At 57.1% G+C, this 24,668-nt stretch overlaps 1 protein-coding gene across 11 annotated transcripts in view; it reads left to right on the forward strand.

Moving 5' to 3' along the window:
* Nucleotides 1–24,668, forward strand: part of ACOX3 (acyl-CoA oxidase 3, pristanoyl) — a 48,966-nt gene that overhangs the window by 12,192 nt on the left and 12,106 nt on the right. For 7 of the 11 annotated variants that reach the window (XM_067734982.1, XM_067734979.1, XM_067734980.1 and 4 more), the window contains exons 6-14: nt 367–510; nt 5,230–5,318; nt 10,657–10,753; nt 12,597–12,779; nt 14,450–14,572; nt 16,091–16,211; nt 18,286–18,408; nt 18,650–18,763; nt 23,467–23,582. In XM_067734982.1, the coding sequence (XP_067591083.1) occupies nt 367–510; nt 5,230–5,318; nt 10,657–10,753; nt 12,597–12,779; nt 14,450–14,572; nt 16,091–16,211; nt 18,286–18,408; nt 18,650–18,763; nt 23,467–23,582 (1,110 nt within the window). Of the gene's footprint in view, nt 1–366; nt 511–5,229; nt 5,319–10,656; nt 10,754–12,596; nt 12,780–14,449; nt 14,573–16,090; nt 16,212–18,285; nt 18,409–18,649; nt 18,764–19,390; nt 20,220–23,466; nt 23,583–24,668 lie in introns of those variants that run through there. The other 4 variants (XM_067734985.1, XM_067734984.1, XM_067734986.1 and 1 more) reach the window with 3 other exon arrangements.

Here is a 24,668-nt window from a genome sequence, read left to right on the forward strand (position 1 = left end):
TCAGGCAGGCGTGAGGCAGAGGAGGGGACCCGTGCCTCCTCCCAAAGGCCGTGTTCAGGGGGGGCTTGCTGGGAAGGTAAACGCTGTCGGGCGTTGGCAGCTTCCAAGGTATTTTGCTTATATTTTATTGTTCGACATACTGGTCATCGTTTTCCATAGGAAGGTGCTTCTTTAAGCCGTAAGACCCAGGACGTGCTCTGTGTAAAAGCAGGGCGACCTGTGCCACGCAGGAGATGACCTGCAGCCTCTTCTTACTCCTGCCTCAAGAGATTTTGAACAGAGAAAATCGAGTGTGTCAAAGACAGAAAGAAATTCCATGTATTCCCCAGTCTCCAGCTGTAACTTTAATCTTTTTCCCTCGTGCAGGAACTCATCATACATTCCCCTGACTTCGAAGCCGCCAAGTTCTGGGTTGGCAATCTGGGCAAGACGGCTACGCACGCGGTGGTGTTTGCCCAGCTGTACACGCCGGGGGGCCAGTGCCACGGGCTGCACCCCTTTGTCGTGCAGGTAAGGGCAGGTGTTACCCAGGGGGTGTCTGGCCAGTCTGGAGACATTTTCATCACAGCTGGGGACGGGGTGCTTCTGGCATCTGGGGTCCAGACCAAGCGTGCCTTAAACACGCTGTAGTACACACGACAGCCCTGCTGCCAACCCCCACCAGAAGCCTGACCCGCCCCAAATGTCAGTGTGCAGCCGCTGAGAAACCCTGAGCCCAGGATCAGCTGGCGGGGGGATCTCCATCCTCCTGGGGGCCACACTGGCATGGTGGGACGCCTGTCCCCACCCCCCAGGCTCTGGTAGCTGGTCTCAGGGGCTCCAGGAGTCCCGACGTGAAGTCTGACTTGGGGGCTTTCATGTAGCCCCTTCCTGGGTCACAAACGGAGCTTTGGCCATCGGGGGTGCCTGGGATGGCCGGCCTGTTTCCCGCTGCCAAGGGCGGCTGCAGTGTCCCTGGACTTGGAGCTCTGGGAGGTTCTCCAGGACCTTTCTCTCTGGGCTGACTGGATACTGAATGACACCCTGCTTCCCCCACCCCCAGACCCATTCTGACATTTCTTATTCTCAAAGACTTTTCTGACGGGGACGGTGCTCTCATGAGAGAAGAAAATCATCATTTTTTTTTAAATTGAGCTGAAATTCGTGTAACATGCAATTAACCATTTTAGTTATTTTTAAATTAAATTAGTTTATTTTCTTGGCGGTGCCGCGCGGCTGGCGGGATCTTAGGTCCCCGACCAGGGATTGAACCCGGCCCACGGCAGCGAGAGCGCAGAGTCTGAACCACTGGACCGCCAGGGAAGTCCCAAAATTAACCATTTTAAAGAGAACAATTTAGTGGCATTTAGGGAATTCACGATGTTGTATCTCTCTAGTTTCAGAGCGTTTCCTTTCTAGAAGGAACCCCGCGCTCATTCAGCACCGCCTCCCTGCCCCCCTCCCCAGCTCCGGCAGCCAGTGGTCTGCTTCCTGTCTCTATGCATCTCCCTCTCCGGGATGTTTCATATAAAACGCATCACGCGTTGTGTGACCTTTTGTGTCTGACTTCTTTCTCTTCACGTGTTTTTGAAGTTCCTCCACGTTGCAGCCTGTCCCAGAACCCCCCTCCTTTTCGAGCCTGAATGGTCCATTATGTGGACGGTCCACAGTCTGTGTATGCATTCGTCCGTTGATGGATGTTGGGTGGTTTCACCTTTTGGCTGTTGGGAGTAATGTCACTGTCAACATTCATGAGCAGTGCCTGTTTGCACACCAGTCTTCGGTTCTTCGGGGTGTGTACCTAGGCGTGGAATTGCTGGGTCGCATGGTCGTTCTGTGTTCAGTTTTTTGTAGAATCCTGCACCAGTTTCCACCATTTTACGTCCCCACCTGCAATGCCGAGGGCTCCAGTTTCTTCACAGCCTCACCAACACTTGTTATTTTCCTTTTTCCCCCCATAACCACCCTAGTGGGTACGAAGCAGCATCTGGTTGTGATTTTGATTTGCATTTTCTTAATAACCAACAATGTGGAACATATTTTCCTGCGCCATTTGCGTATCTTCTTTGTCAAAATGTCTATTCAAATCCTTTGCCCTGTGGAACCAAGCAGGGACTGAGAAAGCAAAGGCTGTTTGCTCAGAGCTGGCTGAGCCGGGGATCAGCCTTCGTCAGTGTTATTGGCAGAGACCCAGAGGCAGGCAGAGGCATGGGCGAGCTTCCCAGTGGAGAACAGGGGGCTCAGGGTGCCCTGCTGGGGGCTGGGGGCCTGGGAGTGGTCTTCAGGGTGACTGAAGGGGGGGCATCCCGGGTGACTGGTCAGGGGGCAGGCGGGGCCTTCTGCGGTTGGTCCCGAGTCGGAGGCAGGACGACGATTAGGGAGGCCGTCAGTATTGATCGAGTCCTGGCCGATTGTCCAGCGGTGGCTGTTTGGCCTCCTGGCTTGTCACTAGAGACAGCAGTCTGCCCTCGTGCAGGTCCGACTCCCAGCAGACTGGCTCCCGGGGCTGGCGGCTGCAGCCCGAGGGTCAGAGCCCTGCTTTCGCACGTGGTCTGGTCATCGTCCAGTTGTAGTATGTTCAGACCCTCAGTTCCTTTCTTAATCGGATTGTTTGTGATTTTTGGTGAGTCGCAAGGGTTCTTTATATATTCTGCATACTAAGCCTCATCAGATGGTTGGTGGGCGAATATTTCCTCCTGTTCTAAAATTGTCTTCACTTTCTCGATAACGTCCTCTGTGCACAAGGGCTTGAATTTTGACGATGTCCAGTTGACCCATTTCCCTTTGGTGCTCATGTCCTTATTTTTCAATTTGCAATGAACCCCTGCAGACCAGGTGTAGTTTTTGATACCTAAGGCAACCATACACTGTTTCTGGAGTATAGATTTGTACCCGAAGTGAACTTCTTATGGAAATCGGACTTGAACGCAACGTCTTTCAGTGTCTCCGGCTCTTAGATTGTAGAGCCATGGTGTTCTGGATTCTGTTACACGTTGTGCTTTAAACACTCAGTAGGATGTTGCGGGCCTCCATCTGACATATCCTCTCTGTGTACTTAGTGCATATCCAGGGCAGGCTCGAGGGCGGCATGAATCCTGCCCTCGTGGAGTTTACCGTCTACTCAGAAAGAGAGGTTGAAATAAGTCATCACAAAACTATTTAATTAGAATGTGCTATGTGCCACAGGTCATTAGCTGATGAGTGGAGGGGTATAATTTTTTTTATTGGAAAATTCAACACGATTAGTTTAATACAGTGTAGTGGCTACCGCTATTTAGGTACCAATACTTCTTTTCCTTTAATTAAAAAATTTTTGTGGTTTTTTTTTATTGAGGTATACTTGATTTACAACGTTATTTTAGTTTCAGGTGTACGATACAGTGATTCAAAATTTTTATAGTTTTTACTCCATTTAAAGTTATTATTAAATATTGGCCACATTCCCTGTGCTGTACCACGTATCCTTGTAGCTTATTTACTTTACACGTAGCAGTGTGTATCTACCAGAGGGCATAATTCATTGCAGGTTTGTTATATCACATCAGGTGGACAGTCTCCAAATATTATGGGAAATGTTATACGTAAATTGATACAATTTAATACTTTTGAGAAGAGGAGACCATTAACTTAATTCTGGTTTTGACTTTAGTGAGCGTCCTTTCCTTGATTTGAGAGGTTAACGTGAAGTTTGTAAGGACGATGTTATCATTTCTTTCTAGATGAACTGAAAACTGGCATTAGCAGTGTTTTTCTGTTTGATTACTTGAAAAATCACTAACTGTTTTATATATCTTTTCTCCTCTCCATCTTTTTTGTTTTGTTTTTGTTTGTTTTTTTTTTGTGGTACACGGGCCTCTCACTGTTGTGGCCTCTCCCGCTGCAGAGCACAGGCTCCGGACGCGCAGGCTCAGCGGCCATGGCTCATGGGCCCAGCCGCTCCGCGGCATGTGGGATCTTCCCGGACTGGGTCACGAACCCGTGTCCCCTGCATCGGCAGGCGGACTCTCTACCACTGCACCACCAGGGAAGCCCTCCATCTTTTTTTAAAAACTATTTTTTTCTATTTCATAAGGATTTCAAGAGTTTTTATCTGAATCTTCACTGAGCCTTATTGTTTGTCGCTAGCTTTCAATTTTATTTTATCAGTATTATAAAGTTCAACTAAATTAGCTAACTGTTCCACTGAAAGAAAGAAAAACTAGCAATTCATACAAATAGCTAAATTTCTAATAGTACAAATTCAGTAGTTCTTTAACACGGAGTTTTTTTTCAGCCTCCGTGCCGTTGACATTCGGGGCTGGATAATTCCATGCTGCGGGACCACCCTGTGCCCTGTAGGATGTTTAGTGGCATCGCTGGCCTCTGCCCACTGGATGCCTATAGTACCCGCCACTTATGACGACCCAAAATATCAACAGCCATCGGCAGATGACCCTGGGAGGGGAGGGTGGCGCAGTCACGCCTGGTAGGAATCACTAAAGGTCTTTGAGAACGAAACTCCATACTGTCCGCTTAGACCGCACGAAGCGAGGACCAGGGAGCCCGCTGTCTCTGTGTGTGTTAGTAAGTACATCTACTGGAAGCTCATTTGGGGGAGCAGAGATTTACAAAAGTAATCCACAGCAAGTATGTGCACAACCATTTTGTCATTTCATGAAAAGCCAGTGGAAAGTCCTCCATCGAAAACGTGACTGGGAGATACCTGGCCGCCTCCAGGCAGCACGTACTAATCAGCTCCTCCGTCAGTGTCCTGGGGCCACCATAACCAAACAAAGCACCACACACTGGGGGCCTGGAACCACAGAAATTTACTCTCCACAGTCTGGAGGCCAGAGGTCTGAAATCAAGGTGTCAGAAAGGCCACACTCCCCCCGGAGGCTCCATGGGAGGGTCCTTCCTATCTCTTCCAGCTTCTGGTGACCCCAGAGTTCCCGGGCTGTGGTCGCTTCCCTCCCGTCTCTGCTTCCATCTGCACGTGGCCCCCCTCTCTCCATGCCCTCTCCTCCTCTGACTCTTGGAGGACAGCGGTCATTGGATTCAGGGCCCACCCAGGTAACCCAGAGTGACCTCACCTCCAGATCCTTAATGATATCTGCAAGGACCCTGTCTCCCAACAAGGTCACATGTTTGGAGGACACTTCAACCCACGGCAGCTACACAGAGGGAGCCTGTGGCTTGGTCCCTGGGGGTTTTGAACATTTTCATCTTGATTCTCGTGTGGTCATCAGAGTTGCCATCTGTGGTTTGCAGATTCGGGACCCGAAGACCCTTCTTCCCATGCCAGGGGTGATGGTTGGCGACATCGGAAGGAAGCTTGGACAGAACGGTCTGGACAACGGGTGAGCGCGCACCTTGTACTTGACGGTCGCTCCTCCAGGGGTCATTCCTCAAGGCTGCCTGCTCAGCACGTCCCCCCTGTGAGCCCACCGGCTCCCTCAGTGCTGTCCCCGTGCCCTCCCAGGCTCCTGCGGGATGTGCCTTACCTCTGCACTTGAGATCATGTTGGGAAGGGCCGGGTCCTGTTTGTACTCCAACCTCAGGAGACATAAGTGGCCCCAAGTGCAGAGCACACAGGCTTCTCCCCGGCAGGTGGCCGCTTCAGCTCTCAGGCCAGGCTCAGGCTGGACACCCGTATCCCGTGGGGCCTCAGCCTGTGACCTGGGCCTGCTCCCCGTCCTGGAGCTCAGGCACCCAACAGGTGTCCACGCTGGTTCTGGGGACAGAGCCGGGTGCCGGGTAGCGGGGGCAGAGTGGCCTGAGATGAGACCTGGGCTTGGGGAGCTGGAGGGGGGCGGGTGGGCAGGGGAGCCACGTCAGGAAGGGCCTTGGAGTCTCCCTGAGGGATTCCCGGGCTCATTCATGGCATGAGTTTTGGAAGCAGATCTGGGTTCAAATCCTGGGTCCACCTCTGCCTCTTTGTGTTATCTTGACCAGCTTTCTTGGCCCTCTCCTCCTCTGTAAGGTGGGCATGATGTCCCCAAGCCGGGCCCTCTCGTAGCCCTGCCTGGGGGCCTTTGCTACCTGTCAGTGCTCTCATCACCTGCGCCTGCGGGCGGGACTCACGTGCCGTCTCCCGGAAAGCCTGGCTGTGCCCCTCTGTTCTCCTGAGACGCTTTCTACCTGGGGGGGAAGCACAGCCGGGGGTTCCTTAGTCGTGCACCTCACGCTGCGTCTCGGGAACGTTTGCATACCTGCCGCTTTGTCGGGGGGCAGAGAACAGAGGAGCCCGCCTCGCTGTAGTTGGAGCCCGCTGCTTATCCTGACCCCGGTCATTCTGAGTGTAAGTCAGGAGCAGCAACTCATCTCCGAGACAGAAGCTGGGCCAGGTGGTCTCCCACCACCCTAAGCGTGGAGAAACCTCCTTTCAGCTGTCCCCCCTCCCCAGAGGTAGGGGAGCTGGGGGCACAGAGAGTGTCTCAAACCTCTGCTTGGACCCTCAGAACAGGTGGGGCCCCAGCCTGTACCAGAGAGGGCGGGAGAACCATCGATTTTCACTCTGTGTAGCTGGAGGAGAAAACGGAAGGATGTTGCTAAAAAGTGAAACCAGAAACACACACACACAGCCCTTCTAACCTATACCTGTCTAGAGCTTTGAGTGCCTCTCTCGCTGGCCTGTGAAAAGAGCCTGTTAATTAATGCTGGAGCCTGGGGTGGGGGGAGGAGGGTGTCAGTTCCCTTCCATCACTGCTCTGTGCGGGTGCATGGGGCCCCCCCGGCAGGGATGGGTCATGTGGCCTGTGGTCCTTGGGGCAGGGGAAGCTCTGCAGCCCTCAGGGCGAGGCCGCCACGCGGCTTGGAGTGTTTGAGAAGATGGACCCGATCTGGCCGAGGTGAGTCAGCGTCAAGGAGGACCATGCGGGAGGTGGAGGTGGAAGGCCCCGTCTTGCTCTGGGCCCTGAGCACAAGCGTCCTTTATTAGATCCACGCGTCCCATTGTGGGACCCGGGAAATGCGTGTACGGTGACTCCATCTGTGGAAGGGTCTGTGCTCACACATAAGGCCGGGCAGGTGTGTCTCCAGGCGCCTGGCGGTGGGAAATGACCCTCCAGCTGTGAACAAGTGCTGCTGGGTCACTGCTGTCCAAGGAAGGCCTTGGGTGAGGTCACAGATCTCCAGTCCCCATTCATTTGCTTTTACAAGTTAGAACCTTTAACACTGTTTTGGGACATCCGTGAAAAACTCTGCCCTTGGTCCTCCAAATCAAGTCCCGTTTTATTTATTTTTATTTATTTATTTTATTTTTTAACATCTTTATTGGAGTATAATTGCTTTACAGTGGTGTGTTAGTTTCGTTTCAGAGACTGTTAGTCCCGTTTTAGAGACTGAGTATTTGTTTCTTATTGCGATGGTCCCAGGGAGTCACACCAACGTAGCAAAGGCCCTCTTAAATAAACATGTCGCGTCCGAGGGGCAAAGCTCTTCTGAGACTCAGCAGTGCCAGCCCGGTGCCGCCAGGGGGCAGCATGGCGACTACCCTGAAGCCGGCTCAGAGCGGCCCCCCCAAACCAGAGTCGCCGTTCCCATGGGGCCACTTGGAGGCCGGCAGACAGGACGTGGAAGCAGCCGTACCCTGCGCCTTTGAAGGTTCAGTGGTGCCTGGGGTCCCTCGGCCGCTGGGCTGGGGCTGGGATGTGCGCCAGGGGCGGTGACGCAGGCAGTGCCCGCCCCGCCAGAAACGCAGCTGTCCCTGCCAGCTCCGGGGCGCACGCCCAGCAGAGGGCGCGCGGGTCTGAATCCCTGGCTTTCCTTGTTTGCCGCTTGCAGAGCAGGGTCGGGATTGAGATCTTTTATTTTGAAAAGGTGGTCAACAGTTCCTAGGTAGGTCACAAGGGTTCGTGAGTCTGTGGGAAGACTGTAGAAATCAGAGGCAGACGTAAATTGCACGGAGTACTTTTAGCCAAATAACTCTAAAAGCAAATCAGTAGAGATCCCTCCAGTGAACTGTTGGGCCTCACCTTCAAGGTGGGCTGCGGGCATCCTCACACTTGCTCAGAGGTGAGGCGGGGAAGCGTCTCCAGAGCGGCTGGGAGGACGTCCCATGAGGCTCTGGGGCCCAGGTGGGGCTGGGGCAGCAGTGAGAGGCCCCAGGAGTAAGGAGGCCACCGGGACGTGGAACGGGTGGCCCAGGAGGAAGGGGGTGCGGGGCCTGGGGCAGGGTCTGCCGCCCGCAAGCCCCCCAGCCCTGCCGTATGCTCACGCTATCGTGTCACACGCACACCCCGCGTCAGATACGACCTGTGCGGCCCCCCGCCCCCTGCCCTCGGGGGACACTGGGGATTGTGACCAGGCTGGCCAGCATCGACTGTTCCTGGAACAGCCTTTGCCACATGGCAGTGCTCAAAAGAGAATGTGTAAAATTTCGATTTCAGTTAAGCTCCAGCGAATAGTTTTGCGCCTATAAATACATTCCGCCTTGTTCCATCCCTGTGTGGCAGGGAGGGTGAAGATTTTCCACTCCTTAAAAAGGGCGCTCTCAGTTGACAGCATCAGACTTGTGAAAGCATTCCTCGCCTTTCAAGTGATGAGCTGGACCAGACCAGGGACGTCGGCACTGAGGCCGGGCGTTCTAGAGACGTGGGTCCCGGGGCCAGTCAGAGCCGCCCCACAAAGGCCCCGATGGGTGGCTCCCTCCAGGCAGTGCCTTCGGGTGCTCGGGCCAGGCCTGCGTTTCACACGCCGGAGGGAGACCCTGGCCTGGATGCTGCTGGGGCCCTGGTGGCCTCACGTGCAGAAATCCTAGTCGCTTCCGAAGGAGTTTGGGAGGGGCCCCTCCAGCCGCCCCACGCCCAGCCCCGGCTCTCAGCTCTTCCCCAGGTGCACTGGCTGTGTCACCCCTCAAGGCTGCCCCGGGACTCGGGGTTCTGTGGAGGTGCACCAGCGCCCTAAGGACAATGTCTCGCCGCTGTTGATTCATCCCCGGCACTTAGGACGTGTCTGCTGGGTGCCAGGCATGTGGCCCCCTTATAACAGGGTCCCTAACGGCCACCGAAAGGCAAGTGGCTCAGTGGGCAACATGGCCAGGACCGCCATCTAATGGTGCTGTGGGACCCCTGGGTGCTCACCTCGGGGCAGGCGTGGGAATCGTGGCAGGCATCTTGGAGGAGGTGGCAGCGCTCTGAGGGCCGTCGGCCCTGAGGCCAGGAGAGGGCCTGGCCGGCTTGACGGTGACAGGCAGATGTGACCCAGCTACAGGCTACGGGCTACAAGGAGGCAGCAGCTGACAGGGGTCCCGCCGGAGGGCTTACCACGTTTCCCTACGGGTTTAGATTCTGTTGGTCCCAGGGACCCAAGATTCTCGTGCCGGGTGTGACCATTCCGAGCTGAGGTTTAGACAGGCCTCTGCTCCCGTGTGCGGGACAGGGGGACGAGGTGGGGTCTAGAGAGAGCCAAGGGGGAGACTGTTGCAGGAAATGGGACAAGAAGAGGCACAGACCATCAGGACACAGCTCGGGGTGGGGGTAAGCACCGTGGCTCGGACGGTGGCTGGGGAGCCACACAGCCTGGGATCCAAGGAGGAGCTGGGGGGTGGTACGCGGAGCTGCCCCCCTTCTCCGCAGGGCGCTGCCCTTCTCCCCAGAGCTGCTTCCTCTGGTTCAGTAAAAGAATGTTCCGTGTGACATCGAAATTGCTTAGAAGTCAGATAAGGCGCTGTCGGAACTATTGATATTTTAAGATGGTTTGGGTTTTTTTGCACAGTGTCTGTTACTTCGCATAACCTTGTTCCTGCGCTGTCGTGAGATAGATTTTCCTTCCTGACAACCACAGAAAACACCTTCGATTACTGACACACGCGTGATCCCCAGGGATGCGTGTGCACGCGTGTTCTCAGCTGCTCAGGGAAGCTGACTCGCCTGCCCTGGAGCCCTAATGGGATGGTGCAGTACCCCTGTTTGACTCGGGACGTTTAAAACCTCAGTTTGCTGACTTTGTCACTCCGTGTGTGGACTCTGGTGTGGGAGTCAAGTGTGAGAACCGGAGATTCTTATCTTTATGAAAACGGTCCCGCCTTTTCTGCTGAATGACCGGTCCCAGGTGTTCTGGCCGCAGCGAGCGAGGACGTTTCCTCCCAGCATGTAGTGTAGCGGGAGCCCGCGTGCAGCCCTGAGGCCCGAGCGCCGGCGGTAGTGGGGGTGGGGGGCTCGCCTCCATCATTACCAACAGACGGCCGCTTTATCTCACGCAGAGCCCATCACTCACACCACCTTTTGCTTACGCCTACTTTTTTGGATTAAAAAATTAGTTGAAATGTCTTGTCTACTGGTGCCTTCTCTCTCCTGCGTTTTTGTTTTGTTGTGTTTTGTTGGGTTTGTTTTTTTGGTCTTTTGGGGATTATGTCACCTTTTGAGCTGTGCTTTGCCTTTTTTTTTCTTTTTTTTTTTTTTTTTTTTGCGGTACGCAGGCCTCTCCCTGTTGTGGCCTCTTCCGTTGTGGAGCACAGGCTCCGGACGCGCAGGCTCAGCGGCCATGGCTTACGGGCCCAGCTGCTCCGTGGCATATGGGATCTTCCCGGACCAGGGCACGAACCCCTGTCCCTTGCATCAGCAGGCGTACTCTCAACCACTGCGCCACCAGGGAAGCCCTGTCCTTTGCTTTTATTTGACTGAGTTTCAGGAGGGAGAGGAGATAAACCCCGGGGGCCGACCCCAGTTTAACCAGAAGTGCTGTGTCTCCACACAGATTTGCCATGTTCCACAAGGTCAGGATTCCTCGCCAGGACCTGCTGAACCGCTCAGGAGATATCACCCCCGAGGGCACCTACGTCACCCATGTTAAGGTACAGCTGCCTCCAGGCCCACAGGACACCCACCCCCTGTGCTCAGAGGGGGAGAGTCACCACAGGAGCCCGTGGCCCGTGCAAACCTGTCTAGGATCAGGTCCCAGTGCCGCCAACAGGGACGGGAGTGCTTGGGTCGGCCACACCCCCAGGGCCCCGAGCACGATGACCTCCCCCCACCCCGCCCCTGCCAGCCCCCCGGCATTTCAGTCAGGGAGGTTGCCCCCGCCGGTGCTGATTCCCACCAGGGGCTTAAGAGTGAAGGGTCGCCTTGTGGGCTGTGCACCAACGGGGGTGACGGTGTCCTCTGGTGTCTGACCACGCCCCTAAGTTCATTGAGTGTAGACATGCAGTGGCACGGCCCCGGGCGCTTTCCAGACGTGGCCAAGTCAGGGTAGCTGAGCCCTCCCAGGCCTGAACCCACAGCCGGGATGACGCGTCCCGGCAGCACGTGTGCGTGTGAGAACCCCGCCTGACGTTGAGCTTCGGCGGCTTGGAGCCGAGAGAACAGGGCTTCAACGAGTGTGACGGGTACCTTCAGATGACGAGAGAAGCTAGAGGTGACACGGGAAGCCGTTCAAGAATGGAAACAGCGCTATAAAAAATGAATGAAAAGTACGAAAGTAAGTCATTGAGAGAACCCAACAGATGGGGTACCTACAGCGGGAGAGTGAATTAGCGGTTGGAAATCAGAGTGAAGGAGGCGGCAGGAAAGGATGGAGAGAACCACGGGGACAACGTTTTGCAGAAACGATGAAGATAAATGTCTCTAAAGTAAAGAAGGAAGAAAACCTTGACAGAGGGGCCCATAGAGGGGGAGTCAGGGTCTCCCATCCCACACTCACTGCGGAGAAGTGTCAGAACCTCGTAGAGAAGATGCTGAGGCCTTCCAGAGACAGGATGCTGGGCCAACTCCCACGGAATAGAAGCCCCTTTAGTCTCAGAGTTCTCCGGCACGACGCCGAACGCGAGAAGTCAGTGAGATGACGCTTCAAACCATTGAGGGCAAACAACTGTAAACACGCTTCTTCTAAATCCAGCTGGATTGTCATTCGTGCGTGAGAACAGAATCAATATTGTCGGCCAGAGGCTTGACGTGTTGCCACACAAATACCAGCGTGGACATAATTTTGGAAGAAAAGTCCGAATAGTAAAATAAGTGAACTCAGGAGGAGCAGCAGGGGGTAAGGGAGGTGCACGTGATCGGATAACTGGGTGAGCCTTACGGGCAGAGGTACCCAAACGCCGCCGACGGCCCTTAAAGCACGAGCCACTGTTGGAAACAGCGATAAGCGCGTTGCGATTTACAACACGTCAAAAATAGACGCACACGGGCAATTACCCGGTTTCAGAGATCACAAAGGACAGCAGCTGACCATCACACCGCTTAGAATGGTGGTTTGACGGACCGGGAGGAATCCCAGGTGGGGGGTGAGGGGGTGGGGGAAGGAGCCTGGTTTATAAATGAAATGTCGGTGCCAGCCATGCCCTCTGCTTAGGCTCCTGCGTCGCTCTCGGCACAACTGTCCGGTCCTCGGTGGGATTGGGAGTGGGGCTTTGTACTTCCCGGTGGCCGTTTGCAGGTCTCTGCAGATGGTACATCTGCCCGGGGCCCCGTCCTCCTGTCACTAGGCATCCTCTGTGCCTCCCCACAGCATCCCGTGATGGGGACGCCGGCCCCCATGCAGCTTGGCCTCCTGGGCCCAGGGGCCTGTGCCTGGGGCGCCCTGGGGGCAGGGCCTGGAAGTGTTGAGTGAATAAAGGAGCGCCCCTCCACGTCTGTGCCCGTCCCCAAGGCAGCCTGCGGGTCCCAGGTCCGCCCTCACCTGCCTTCCTCCTGCAGGACGCCAGGCAGCACTTCAGCGAGTCCCTGGGCAGCCTGTCCTCCGGCCGGGTCGCCATCGCGGGCATGTCCGTCGTGAACCTAAAGCTGGCCGTGTCCATAGCTCTGCGTTTCTCAGCCACCAGGCGTCAGTTTGGACCAACAGACGAGGAGGAAGTACTGGTGCTGGAGTATCCAATGCAGGTACAGCTTCCGCAGGCGTGAGTTCACTTTCTTTCTGCTCCGCGTGCAGACATACCTCCTCTCTTAGGTCGCTGCACCTGGGTTGCTGGTTGCTGATCAGGCCTCTTCAGGAGTTAACAGAGGGCGTGACACTCACAGGGAAGGAGTGCGGCGTCTGGGGCCACACGTGGTCTCCATAAATGGTCTTTAGTTGAACAGGAGCGTGTGCGACCAGCAGGAGGCGCTGTGGTGAGGCTGAGGGAGCAGGTGTGCGCGCTCGTCCCACCTGCGGGACCCTGAACGTCCAGGCCACACTCCAACGCGCTCGTCCCATCCCTGGGAAGTGACCCCGGGACACAGCAGCTGAGGGGGCAGCACTGTTCGTGGTGACGTCCTCTAGCAGAGGGGACGCTCGCCTTCCGGGTCCTCCGAGATGAGGCAGCCCTCGATGGCAAAGGTGCAACTCAGGCTGGGCATCACCTGGACGCCGGGGCGGGGCGGGGGACGCATTTTATCACAGCGAGCCCCCCCCGGTGCCCCTGCGGCCCCAGCCCTTCCGTGCGCACCATGCAGCTACCCTGCACACCAGGTGGGCTGGGGATCCAGGTGGGTCCCCGAGGCTCGAGTCAGTGGCTCCTGCCAGAGTCAGCAGCTAAATCGGACCCAGGTCTTGGCCAGTTAGGCCTGAGCAAAGGTGTATCTGAGCGCAAGTTTCAGGAAATTGTAACTGAATCGAAGTTGTTTCTTTTAAGACTTCTTTTACTATGGCCGTGAACCTGTTTTAATACCAAATAAACAAGTAAGGAAAAGCCCAGTGCCTGGCTCATGCCGGGCTGGCACACAGTGTCCACCACACCACCAACCCCGTGGCCTTGGTGAGGTCACGGCACGTCCGACTGGGCATCAGGCCTGGCTCAGCGGTCACGAGAGCCCACCTGAGCCACATGCTTGGGCTCCTGACCCCAGGTCCGCCCCCTCCCTGCTGTGTGTCCTTGGGCAAGCCACTGAACCTCTCTGTGCTCTAGTTTTCTCCTTTGTAAGTTGGGACTGCTGATAATACCTCTCTGCGAGTGGCTGTAAGGATTAAATACGTTAGTGCATGAGAAGCAGTTGGCACCGTGACCACACCCAGGAAACGGCAGGTGACCACGGTGCTGCCGACGGCGGCACCTGTCTCCCAGGTCCTTTCAGACTCCGCCCCCTCCATCCACGCAACAGCGGATGTGCGCTGGTGAAAGAGACACCCTCCCTCGGCTCTCCATGAGCCTGTTTCCCCGTCTGGCTCTGGGGGTGGTCGCTTCATTCCCCGTAGGCTCCCAAAGCCCAGGCATCGCCTGGGGGGCTGGGCCCCGCGCTCAGGCACGGCCGCCTGGCTTTCTTAGTTCTCTTGTAGATCAGCATTTGCTCTGGCTCAGGGGTCACATGGATGGGAGAGCGGTGAGGGGGCCGCGCAGGGTGGTGCACGCGGCACAGTTTCTCCTTGAGTGGGGTCATCAGGGTGGTGCGGGAGACCTGGCCGCACTGGAAGAGCGTTGGGGGGCAGGTGTCACGGGGGTGGGTCCGGGAGACGTGCGGGACCTTCTGCAACGAGTGGGGACGGTGGGCAGCGGGTTCCTGGTGCTCCAGCCCCGGAAGGCAGGCGGGCCCTGGGGGCACTTGGAGGCCTCCAGGCAGGGACTTGTCTGTTTCAGCAATGGCGTTTACTCCCGTACCTGGCCGCGGCCTATGCCTTGGACCACTTTTCCAAATCTCTCTTCCTGGATCTGGTGGAGCTTCAGCAAGGCCTTCTGGGGAAAGACCGGAGCGCCAGGCAGGTGAGGGTCTCCGCTTTTCTCCACAGCATTTATCATCCTTTAAATCTCACGGGTTGGACAGCACAGATTCAGCCTTTCTTTCAAAACAGCCTCGGTGCGTGGATTCGCGGGGACGGAGGCTCCGTCCGACTTGACCCGTGGGCTGTGTCCTCTCGGAGCCCTCGCTGCGATGGGAACGTGTCAGGCACGTGTCCACATTCCTGATTCTCAAGGATGTGCTGACACGTCTCCCGGTTCCCGTCTGTGAGTTCAGCTGCTGTTCCCCTCTTGAGAACATGATGGTTTTGCAAAATCCGCATTACCGGCCCCTCAGTCGATTTCACGGTTCTGATCCCTTTGTAAACAACGCGACAAAGGTCTGCATCCAGCTGACTGGATTTGACTTGACAGGCGGGGCTTTGCTCCAGAAATGAGCGTGCAAACCCACTGAGGTCGGCCCCTTCGTAGAAAGGGGTCCTCCGCTAATTTCTGCGTGGACGGTTCATGTGTTGTTTCTTTTCCCCCCTTACGCTGCCTCCTGGGCAGTGGTGAAATGGGAATCACACCAAGGGCGTCTGAAAACTGATTAGGAATGCTGCAGATCGGGGTTACGCACCACGCCCTGAAAAGCCTGTATCAAATTAGCACGTTTTGGAATATTCAGCGTAAACATCCAGGAGTCCAGAGGTGGGGCGGGGGGCGGGGGCTTGCCGGCAGTGTGCACGGCTGAGCAGTCAGGCCGACCGTGACGACCGTGACCCTGAAGACGGTTTCATCAGGAGTGCAGGGTTACGCGTGTTTTTTCTCCCAAGCGTGAGTCATTGAACCTTTTGCCAGCGGACAATGGAGTTGTCCTGTTAAAAATGTTTTGACGTGTCGTCGAGCTCTGTTCTTTCTGAGACTCAGTGCTTCAACCAGGCACAGGTTATAAGGTAGGCCTTCTTCGAAGTTGAAAGCGCTGGTCAAACAGCCCGTCATTTCGCGGGTGTGTGTGTGTCTCTCTTGTAACTGTTTGCGTTGAATATCGAGTCGAGGCGAAAGAGTATTTACCGGACGTGTTAAGGCTGGGGATGCTGGCTGGGCCTCCGCGCAGTGTGGACCGAGTGGCCGTGTCTGTGCAGGCCTCTGGGGCTGCCTGCCACCCTCTCCCCCGGGGGCAGCGTCTCGGCACCGCCTCCCACCCCTTGGGTTTCTTCTTAGTCTCCGCTGCAGACTTCGAGTAAACGGAGTCATAACGTCATGCTCTTCTGCCATCAGCCTTCCCACTCCCCCGCGCTCCCACCCCGTGTTCACCGGCTGGGCAGAGCCGTGGTCGTTTATTTTCACTGTCATGGAGTTGTGTGACTGTACTGCAGGGTATCCCTGTTTACTTGAATCCTGTTTTTTAAACTAAAATTGGGTTTCTTTCCTTTGTAGTTGTCGGGTACCTCGGATTAGACTGGAGGGGACATGAGCCTCTGAGGCTGTGCTTGAACTGACCCCTGACCTCTGGGGTCGGAGCCTTTTTTCACCTGTTCTCGTTGGCTTCTCTCTCCCAAGGCAGAGCTGGGACGCGAGATCCACGCCTTGGCGTCGGCCGGCAAGCCCCTGGCCTCGTGGACGGCCCAGCGCGGAATCCAGGAGTGCCGGGAGGCGTGCGGAGGACACGGCTATCTGGCCAGTAGGTTTTGGGGACACGTGGGCTGGTCTCCTGTCCTCTCCCGCACCATGTGGCTCACGGCCAGGGGTCGGCAAACGACAGCCTGCGGGCCAAAGGCCGTCTCTGTGGGTAAAGGTTTTTGTGAATAAAGATTTGTTGGCCCCCGGGTCACACCCATTTGTTTACACACTTCCCGGGGCCGTGTTCCCACTCCACCCGCCCAGCAGAGCCGTCTCAGCAAAGCCTAAAACATTGACTGGCTGGAACTTCCCAGAGCGGGTTTGCCAACCCCTGCCCTAGTCCAGTCCCTCGGCTCGCCGCCACCTGATGCTCCTCGGTCGAAATCCGGGTGTCACGATGCGTGGAGACCGAAAACCAGAAGAGGAAGGAGCTTATCTGTTCATCTGAATTGGAACTTTTTAGTTAATGGCTTTGGCAGTAAACTGGCAGCAAGTTTTGTTCCGAAGAAAAATTCTGAAACTTAGAAAAAGAGAGTTTGCTTTTATTGACACTGGCAGTCGGTCAGCTGGTGGATGGTGGAGAGAGGGGGAGACCGACAGCCCGGGGCCAGATCCCGGCTCTGCCGGTCACGGGCTTCGTAGCCGCAGGCAAGCTGCCCACCCTCACTGCCCCTCAGCTTTCTTCTCCGTAGAATGGGACTAACGATAGGATAGCACAACGGGGGGCTTTGCAACGGGTAAGTGAACTACCCCACATGAAGGGTCGAGCACAGTGTCGGCATAGGGCGTGTGCCCCGTCATTTTGGTCTGTTATTATTATTGTTATTATCGTGGTCGTCATCATTACTGCAGCTTACCTGCCTAACTCCCTGTGTGCCAGTCTCTTCGATAACTGATTGGTTAAAGTCTGGTTACTCAAAGAAGGCAACAACAGAGCTGGCAGAGACTTCCTTGACAGTTTATTCCTCCGGAAGCCTTTTAGGAGCTTTTAGTAACCGGGACGTGTCCCAGTTACTCCTCGTGCGGGGGCGGCAGGCGGGGGGGCCCCTCCCCTCCCCACTCCACGTTTACTGACGTGTGGGTAATCATGGGGCTGCAGACGCTACTCATCCATGTGTTTTGTCCTCTGTGCAATGCTCTTTGTAGTATTTGTTTGTTGTTGTAGCTCATATAGAGACGCTATAAATAGTTTAGAAGGAGGAACTTGAATCACGCAGCCCTTCAGACAACAAAAATGACTAGAGGAAGTGTCATCGTCATCACATAATACAAACAGGGCTGAAGCCAGTGAGGCCCAACTCAGCAGGAATAAACGTAAAGCCGTTTATCTAGATTTAAAGTTGCAAATCATTTCTCTAAGGGCACTCTTAGCCCTTCACGTTCAGTGGTCTAACTGTGGCATGGGCAGCAATTCAGAGGAAGATGATCAGGGCGTCATAGGTGACCACAAGCCTCGTGTCTGCTGCTGAACGTCTTACACCCTCTTGGGCTGTTCATAGCAATACGTGAGTGTGAGAAGTTAGGGTCCTACCCTTTCTCCCATCTCAGCCTCACGTTTGGAGAACATTCTCCGTCAGAGGATGGAAACCTAGGTGGTGAAGATCTGGGAAGCATACTTTATCAAATCTGCAAAGGAATTGGGTTATTTCGCTGGTAGGAAAGACAAGAGAAAAATGAGAGTTGTCTTCAGATATTTGAAATGTCTCGTGTCCAAAGAAGGGTTCCTTCAGTTGGAAAAGGAAGAAGGGCACCCTCCCGCCGCTCAGGTAGTCAGCTCTGTCAGTGACCCCACTGGAGGGCGCTTTGCCAGGTGACCCGAGAGGCTCGTGGTAGGGACAGGGATGCTGATGCCAGCGGATGCTTCTTGAGCGCGGCCCTGGGGCTTCCCGGGGAGCCACCCGCTTCTCTTCCCGGGGACCTCGCGGGTGTCACCAATATGTCCTTAAAGAGGGAGCAGCCGGATGGAGACGGCACACCGCGGGTCGGGGGTGGAGCTGGCACTGGGAGCAGGGCGGGAAGTGCTTCATCCGGTCAAGCCGGGCCTGGGACCTCAGAGTCCCAGGTGGCAGCTGGGGGTTGGGGGGCACTTCCCACATGTGCACCCCCATGACGAGAACGCTGGGGCCTCCTTGCAGTGAACCGTCTGGGAGACCTCAGAGATGACAACGACCCGAACTGCACATACGAAGGCGACAACAACGTCTTGCTGCAGCAGACCAGCAACTACCTGCTTGGCCTGCTGGTGCGCCGGGACCAAGGTGAGGAGGCCGGCGCCCCTGCAGCCCAGTTGGGGGCGGGAGGGTGAGGTTCCCAGGCCCCCTTGAATTAGCTCTTCTGTCAGGATGGACTCTGGGTTTGCAGGAAGGAAATGTGTGATCAAATGGGGATGGACCAGCTTCTGAAGTGATGGGCTGGGGCAGGTGGGGTCCTTCCACCAGACATCCCCTGGGGTGGGGGGTGGGGTCCCTGGCTCTCCCGAGTCACTGGCTGTGCTCCTAGACGGTGCCCGCATTGAGAGCCCGCTGAAGACCGTGGACTTTCTGGAAGCCTATCCCAACCTCCTTGGCCACGGGTTCGAGGCTTCCAGCCCTGAGGACTGCTTGGACTCCTCAGGTAAGTACACTCCCTCCGTGTCTCCAGGGTGCACAGTGCCTGGCAGAAGCTGGAATGGCAGCCCATCTGCCAGAGAGCAAGGGGTGCTGGGTCTGCTCCTGGCGCCCCACCGTGTTAACGGTTGTGATTTTAATTGCAAAAACCGCTGTCGAGATGCTGTGTGTTCCACGGAACGCTGTTAGCGGAGAGCCTTTGGCGTGGCAGGAGGGCACCTGGCTTTACAGAGTGTCTGTGTCCCCCGTGGGCAGGTCGCTGGGTCCTCCGGGTGAAGGAGCCGCCCCCTCCCTTACTCGGAGGATGGAGAGCATGTGACACATCGCAGCATCAGCAGCTGCGGGCACTGGGCGTGCCGTCTCTGGGGGACCCCGCCGGGCTGCACCGCGGCTCACGTCTCCAGGAGAGGAGACCACGGCTGCCCAGTCCACCCCAGTGCACCCCAGTGCATGTCAGCGGCCGGAGCAGGCGTCAGACCCGGGCTGGGCTGACTTGCTGGCTGTCTCTCCTCCACCTTCTTCATCACCATCATCATCCAGAAACACTGCTGCTAGTAACTGCTTCGTCTCCCTCACCACACTTCGTTACAGCTTTTCTGACAATAACGCACCTCCTTTATCTCCCTTTTTAAAGTGCTAAGAGGACACAGGGACACACTTGAAGATCTCTTTCTGATGCTTACAGAGCTCCCCAAATGTTGCTCCAGGAAGCCCCCGGAAATGACCTAATCATTCTAATAACATCAACCCCACCGGAATGTTTTCCCCTAATACTGTCCCCCACTGTAAAATCAGAACGTAAGCACGTGGTCTGCCAGCTTCAGGAGGTGTCCGCTGTGCCCGCTGTGCCCCTTCCCCGCTCGCTGGAGCTGTGGACGCAGGAGCTGTGTTGCGCGCCGGCCATCAGGAAGCACGCCAGGGCGGCGTCATCTGTTTTTCCTGTGGGTGCTCTAATTTCTGCTCGTTCCAACAAAGTGAAAACATTTTCTGGAGCAAAAAACGCAAACAAAATTCATTTGACAAAAGGGGCTTGGCATCCAACACTGACGGTCGGGAGCCCACAGCCAGCCGTTCGTCTCCAGGGCATTCGATCATGAAATCCCACACCTCGGGGCCGGCCTTTGTCTCAGCTGCATCTTGGGTAAAAAGTCCATAAATGACATATGACCCTGGGGCTCTGTAGGGCTGGACACTCAAGACCTTTCCAGTATTGAGCGAGGGCTGTCTGCAAGGTCAGGAGATTTTTCCTCCAGGGATTAAAAGGTTTATTTGGAGAGGGAGGGGCCGGGTGGGGCAGCTCTCTGTCTGCTTCCTCTGATTTATGTGCTGAGGATGCGTGTGTGCTGAGGATGGGTTTAACAAATGGTCCTGAGTGTTGAGGAGCTGCACGTCGCTTAATAACTGAGGCCCAGTTTTTTCCTTTAGTTGGCTTATTTGCAAAAATATTAAATAATTGGAGTTCAGCGTGTTGGCTGCTCTGACCATTGTGTATACACACAGGACAGTAGGGTTGTGTAGCATCACGTGTTCAGGGGGGTACATGGTGCGGTCAGCACACCGCCCAGAGGTTGGAAGCTCAGGGTCTGGAGTCAGCTGTGTAACCTCGAGCTAGATGCTTAACCTCTCTGAGCCTCAGTTTCCCCTGTAAGGTGTCAAGAGGGAATGCGGTACCCCCCGCCCTTGTGGGCGGCTCACCGCCATGAGCTGGGGCCCTCCCTTGGGAATGGTGGGTGCAGAGTGACCCCTGTAGCGTGAGTTAGCTGTTTCCCAGGAAGGCGGCTTGCAAGGTGGGTCTTGGAGGTTCAGAGCCGTGTGTTTGGGGAGCAGTCAGCCAGCCACACAGGAGCCGTGGGGTGGGCATGGTGGGAGAGCAGGTGGCTCCCACACCTGGGGCTGTGTGCCAGCCGAGGATCTGGGCCAGGTGGCCAAGCCTTGCTTTCTGGGGCGCACCTGGGCCAGAGCCCCACTTTGGAAGGCGTGCTCTGGTGCCGACGCAGAGCAAGGCTGGACTCGGGATAGCAGCCAGAGGACCAGAACCCGGGCAGGGGCAGCACAGGAGAGAGCGACGGGAGCTGGGTGAGGGCACGGGGGACGGTCGGGGGGATGGTCAGGTGGTACGTTCGATGGAGGGCCAGGTGAGAGACCCCCCGGGGGGTGGGTGCTGGTGAAACTGGGAGTTCAGGGGTCCCACGTTGAGTGCCCGGTGGGCGTGTCGGGGAGCCCCGACACTGAGAGGCCAGGCAGGTGGGCAGACCTCGGAGTGATTGACCGTAGTGACAGTGGCCACCCTGGGAGCGCGCCTGGGTGGGGGGAGCCGGCGTGGGGAGACAGGCAGCGCTCAGGGCCTTCGAGGGGTGCAGGGGAGCGGCCAGGGGAGCCCCGAGGAGGCCATTTGTGACCCAGGAACCTGGGAGGGACTTGGGGACTGAAGTTGAAGCAGCATTTGTCTTGGGCCGTCAGCAGCCCCCAAGCAAGAGCGTTACCGCCCACCTGTGCCGGTTTCCCCCAGTTTGCTCCCGATGACTCCTCACGCCCAGACGGACTCTGCGATCGGCCCCGCACGCCGCTGGCTGCGATGGTACCTTTTGTGTGCTCGCTGGGGGCTCCGCCCTTCCGTGTGAACACGGAGCGGTGTGACCCGCTTCTCTGTGAAACACTAAAGGCTAAAAGTGGAATTTCTAGGAAAAACGTTCCAGCAACTCACGTATCAAGCTTGCTTCTCACTCGGAGCACAGAGCAAACCGTGAACTGGTTGCTGACGTCAGCACGGGGGCTCCACGTGGTGCGGGGCCCCCGGGGAGCCGGGTCGCTTCTGCAGGGGGTCGCCTGCCCGGGCAGCGTCGGGGAAGAGTCCGGAGGAGCCGCGCTTGCTGCGTCGTGGGATGGTGGGGCCCCTGGCTGGGGTCAGGAATTAGCCTGAGAGGCTGCTGGCCTTGGTGACTTCCTGGGTTTTGTTGCCACGTAAATAGATCATGGAAAATCTGAGTCCCCGTGGCGCCCACCGGTTACCGTCTTGGTGACGGTCCATCCGGCAGGAAGAGTTTAGCCACAAAGATCCTGGGACACACACGCGTCAGAGTGGGCCCCGTCGGCATCAGAGCTGGTTTCCAGTGTCCACCCGGCTTTTCAGGGATGTCCTGAAGGGCAGCGCCCTGGGCCGCTGGTTTGTGGGTGTCCCGTGGCACAGGACTGGGTGTGAAAACAGCAGGAATGTGTCCTGGACCGAAGCTCACTGCCCGGGTGTGGGCGGGGCCGCACTCCCTCCGGAGGCTCCGGGGAGGCTCCCTCCTCATCTCCGCAGTTCGTGGGGGCTGCAGGCATCCCTGGGCTTGTGGCTGCGTCCCCCATCTCTGCCTCTGCCTTCGCACGGCCTCTCTTCTGTGTGTGCGCTTCTCCTTCTTCTCATTGGATTCAGGGCCACCCTGATCTAGGATGACCCCGTGTTGTCACGTCATTCCATCTGCAAAGACCCTGTGCCCAAGTAAGGGCACGTTCACAGGTTTCAGGGGGTTAGGACATGCCCCGTTCCAGCCACCCCACCCGGCAGGCCTCTGGGAGGGGTGCGGGTCCCAGGTCCGCGCCCCCGCCCCCCTGGGCTCCCTGAGAACAGCTGTGTGAGCTCGGGCTGCTTGCGGCCTTTGAGCCGATTCCTCAGCCCAGTGACATGGATCGTCTGCTCTTTAATCAAGTTCTCAGCTGTGCTGTGAGGTAACGGATACGACAGCGTGAAACAGTCGGGGGTCCGTAGCAGAACCCGTAGCAGTGGGTACCATGCGTCATCTTCCCAGGGAACGGGCTGTGTGACATCGAAGGAAATCCCAGGTGCCCCGTGTCCCGCCTTTGTACCGAGACCCAGTTCGGCCAGATCCCACCTGGGAGTCTGGAGCCGGGAGCAGCTGCAGGCCCTGCGGGCCTGGGCGCCCTGGCTCTGGGCCCTCTGCGCCCTGGCTCTGGGCCCTCTGCCTGGGTCGGGCGGGAAAGCGTGGACGCAGAGCCACGTGGCCAGGTCACACTCCACACCCCTACCCCGCTCGCTCGCCGTGTGCCTGGGCTCGTCCTCACGCCCTGTGTCCTTAACGGAAGAGGCGGTAGCCGTCCTGCCGGGCAGGCTGTTCTGAGGTCGCCGAGTCCTCGGAACTAGCGGAGATGTGGCGAGAAGGACCCACAGATGCGGGTGCGGCGCTGGGGCGTGGGGAGGAGGACGGAGGTCTTCCTCCAGCCCCTTCCAGCCCGTCCCTGTCTGTCTACACCCCTGCCGTGTGCTTCCTCTCTGCACTTCAGGGCTCTCGGGTGAGGGGGGCAAGGCGTCAGGGGAGCCGGTGTGAGGTCCAGGGCCCCAGGGCCGGGCTGGCCAGGTGGACAGGGCGCCCCTCCTCCTACCGCCTGCTGGAAAGTCGTCCTGACGTCCGTGCAGATCCGAGTTTCTTCCAGACTGTGTATCCTCATCGTAAATGAGGTGCTTGCCCCCAAAGCGCCTCCGTGACCCTGTGGGCTCTGTGGCTACCAGAACCATGGAGAACACGGGCTGGCCTCACAGCAGAGCCAGGAAATACCCTCACCTGCGCCTGTCCCAGCCCGGCCACCACCCGGGCTGTGCCGTGGGCAGTCCCTCAGTTTCCGCACCTGTAAACTGGAGAGCTGAGTTCTCGACAAGGGTGAGACGCCCTACGGTGACATCGGTTACAGTTTTCTCCGTTTCTCGTTTTGAAGTCCCGCTGGCGGCATACGAGTGGTTGGTCTGTTACCTGCTCCGCGAGAGTTATCAGAAATTAAATCAAGAGAAACAATCGGGAAGCAACGACTTTGAAGCAAGAAACAACTGTCAGGTACGTGTTTGTTTTAAAAGTTGCTTTTCTAATGATTCGCTCCTAATTCCTGCCCCGTCGTGTCCTTGGTGAGCTGCATGTCCTGGTGATGGCAGGCCCCGTTGCTCAGCCCCTGTGACCTCGGGCGCTTGGCCTGACGTCTCCGCACCTTGGTTTGCTGTTGGGACGGTGGCGCCGCCCCTGCCCCGTGTGGAAGAGGTTGTGGGCATCATATCGAAGGCCCCTGACAAGTGTGTGGCCCGTCGGCCAGAGCTGTGCTGGTTGGAGGGGGGACCCGGGGCTGTGGGAGCCCGTCAGCCACCACGGTCCCTCCCGACCAGCAGAGTGACGGCTCGGTGACTCCTGTGAGGTCCCACCCGCGCTCTGTCTGCATTTGCTTCTGTAGTCATTGTGCTTCTCTCCAAGGAGGCTCGGTGAGATTGGCCCAAGGGCAGCTCTGGTTCTCACTCTGGGACAGGGCTGCCTCTCGCGTCTGGAATCCGCAGCACAAAAACAGCCGCTCTAAACACCTCTTTACGCGGGATCTGGGCCTGCTGTGCCCCGTGGGCCCCGTGCATCCACAGTGACGGGTGTCGTTCGGGAAAAACGTAGCCCAGGAAGCTTCTAAAACTGGTGTTGTCCCTTCGCCTTGGACACTGGGCGATGGAGCCTCCCCCGATAGCCTGGGGCCACGTCTGCCCGTCACCTCCGAGGGCCCCGCCCCCTGTGCTGCGAGGGACAGCTTCACCCCCTTGAGCAGGTGCAGTCAGAGCAGAGCAGGCATCCGGGGACCTGCCGGGCGTGTCTGCCCCAGGAAGGGGGAGGAGCACACAGGGATGGGGCTTCGCTGGAAAGGCTCCGACCGAGGGCAAATAAACCAGGATCAAACCTGTGTCTTCAATGAATTCAGCAGACGTCAAGGTGGGTGAAACCCTAGTTCAGTCCAGGAACCTGAGAGAGGAGGTGTGAACACGATCCTTCCACGTGGGCTGGGGCCACGGCACCCTCGGTCACTTGGACACTGACGGCTGCGGAGTTCCTCCTTTCTCTGCATTGTAGCCCAAGACCCCGAAAATATGGAGGACACAGAGGTCGCCCCTTCCCAGC

The sequence above is a fragment of the Pseudorca crassidens genome, chromosome 4 (genome assembly GCF_039906515.1).
Source record: "Pseudorca crassidens isolate mPseCra1 chromosome 4, mPseCra1.hap1, whole genome shotgun sequence".
NCBI lineage: Eukaryota > Metazoa > Chordata > Mammalia > Artiodactyla > Delphinidae > Pseudorca > Pseudorca crassidens.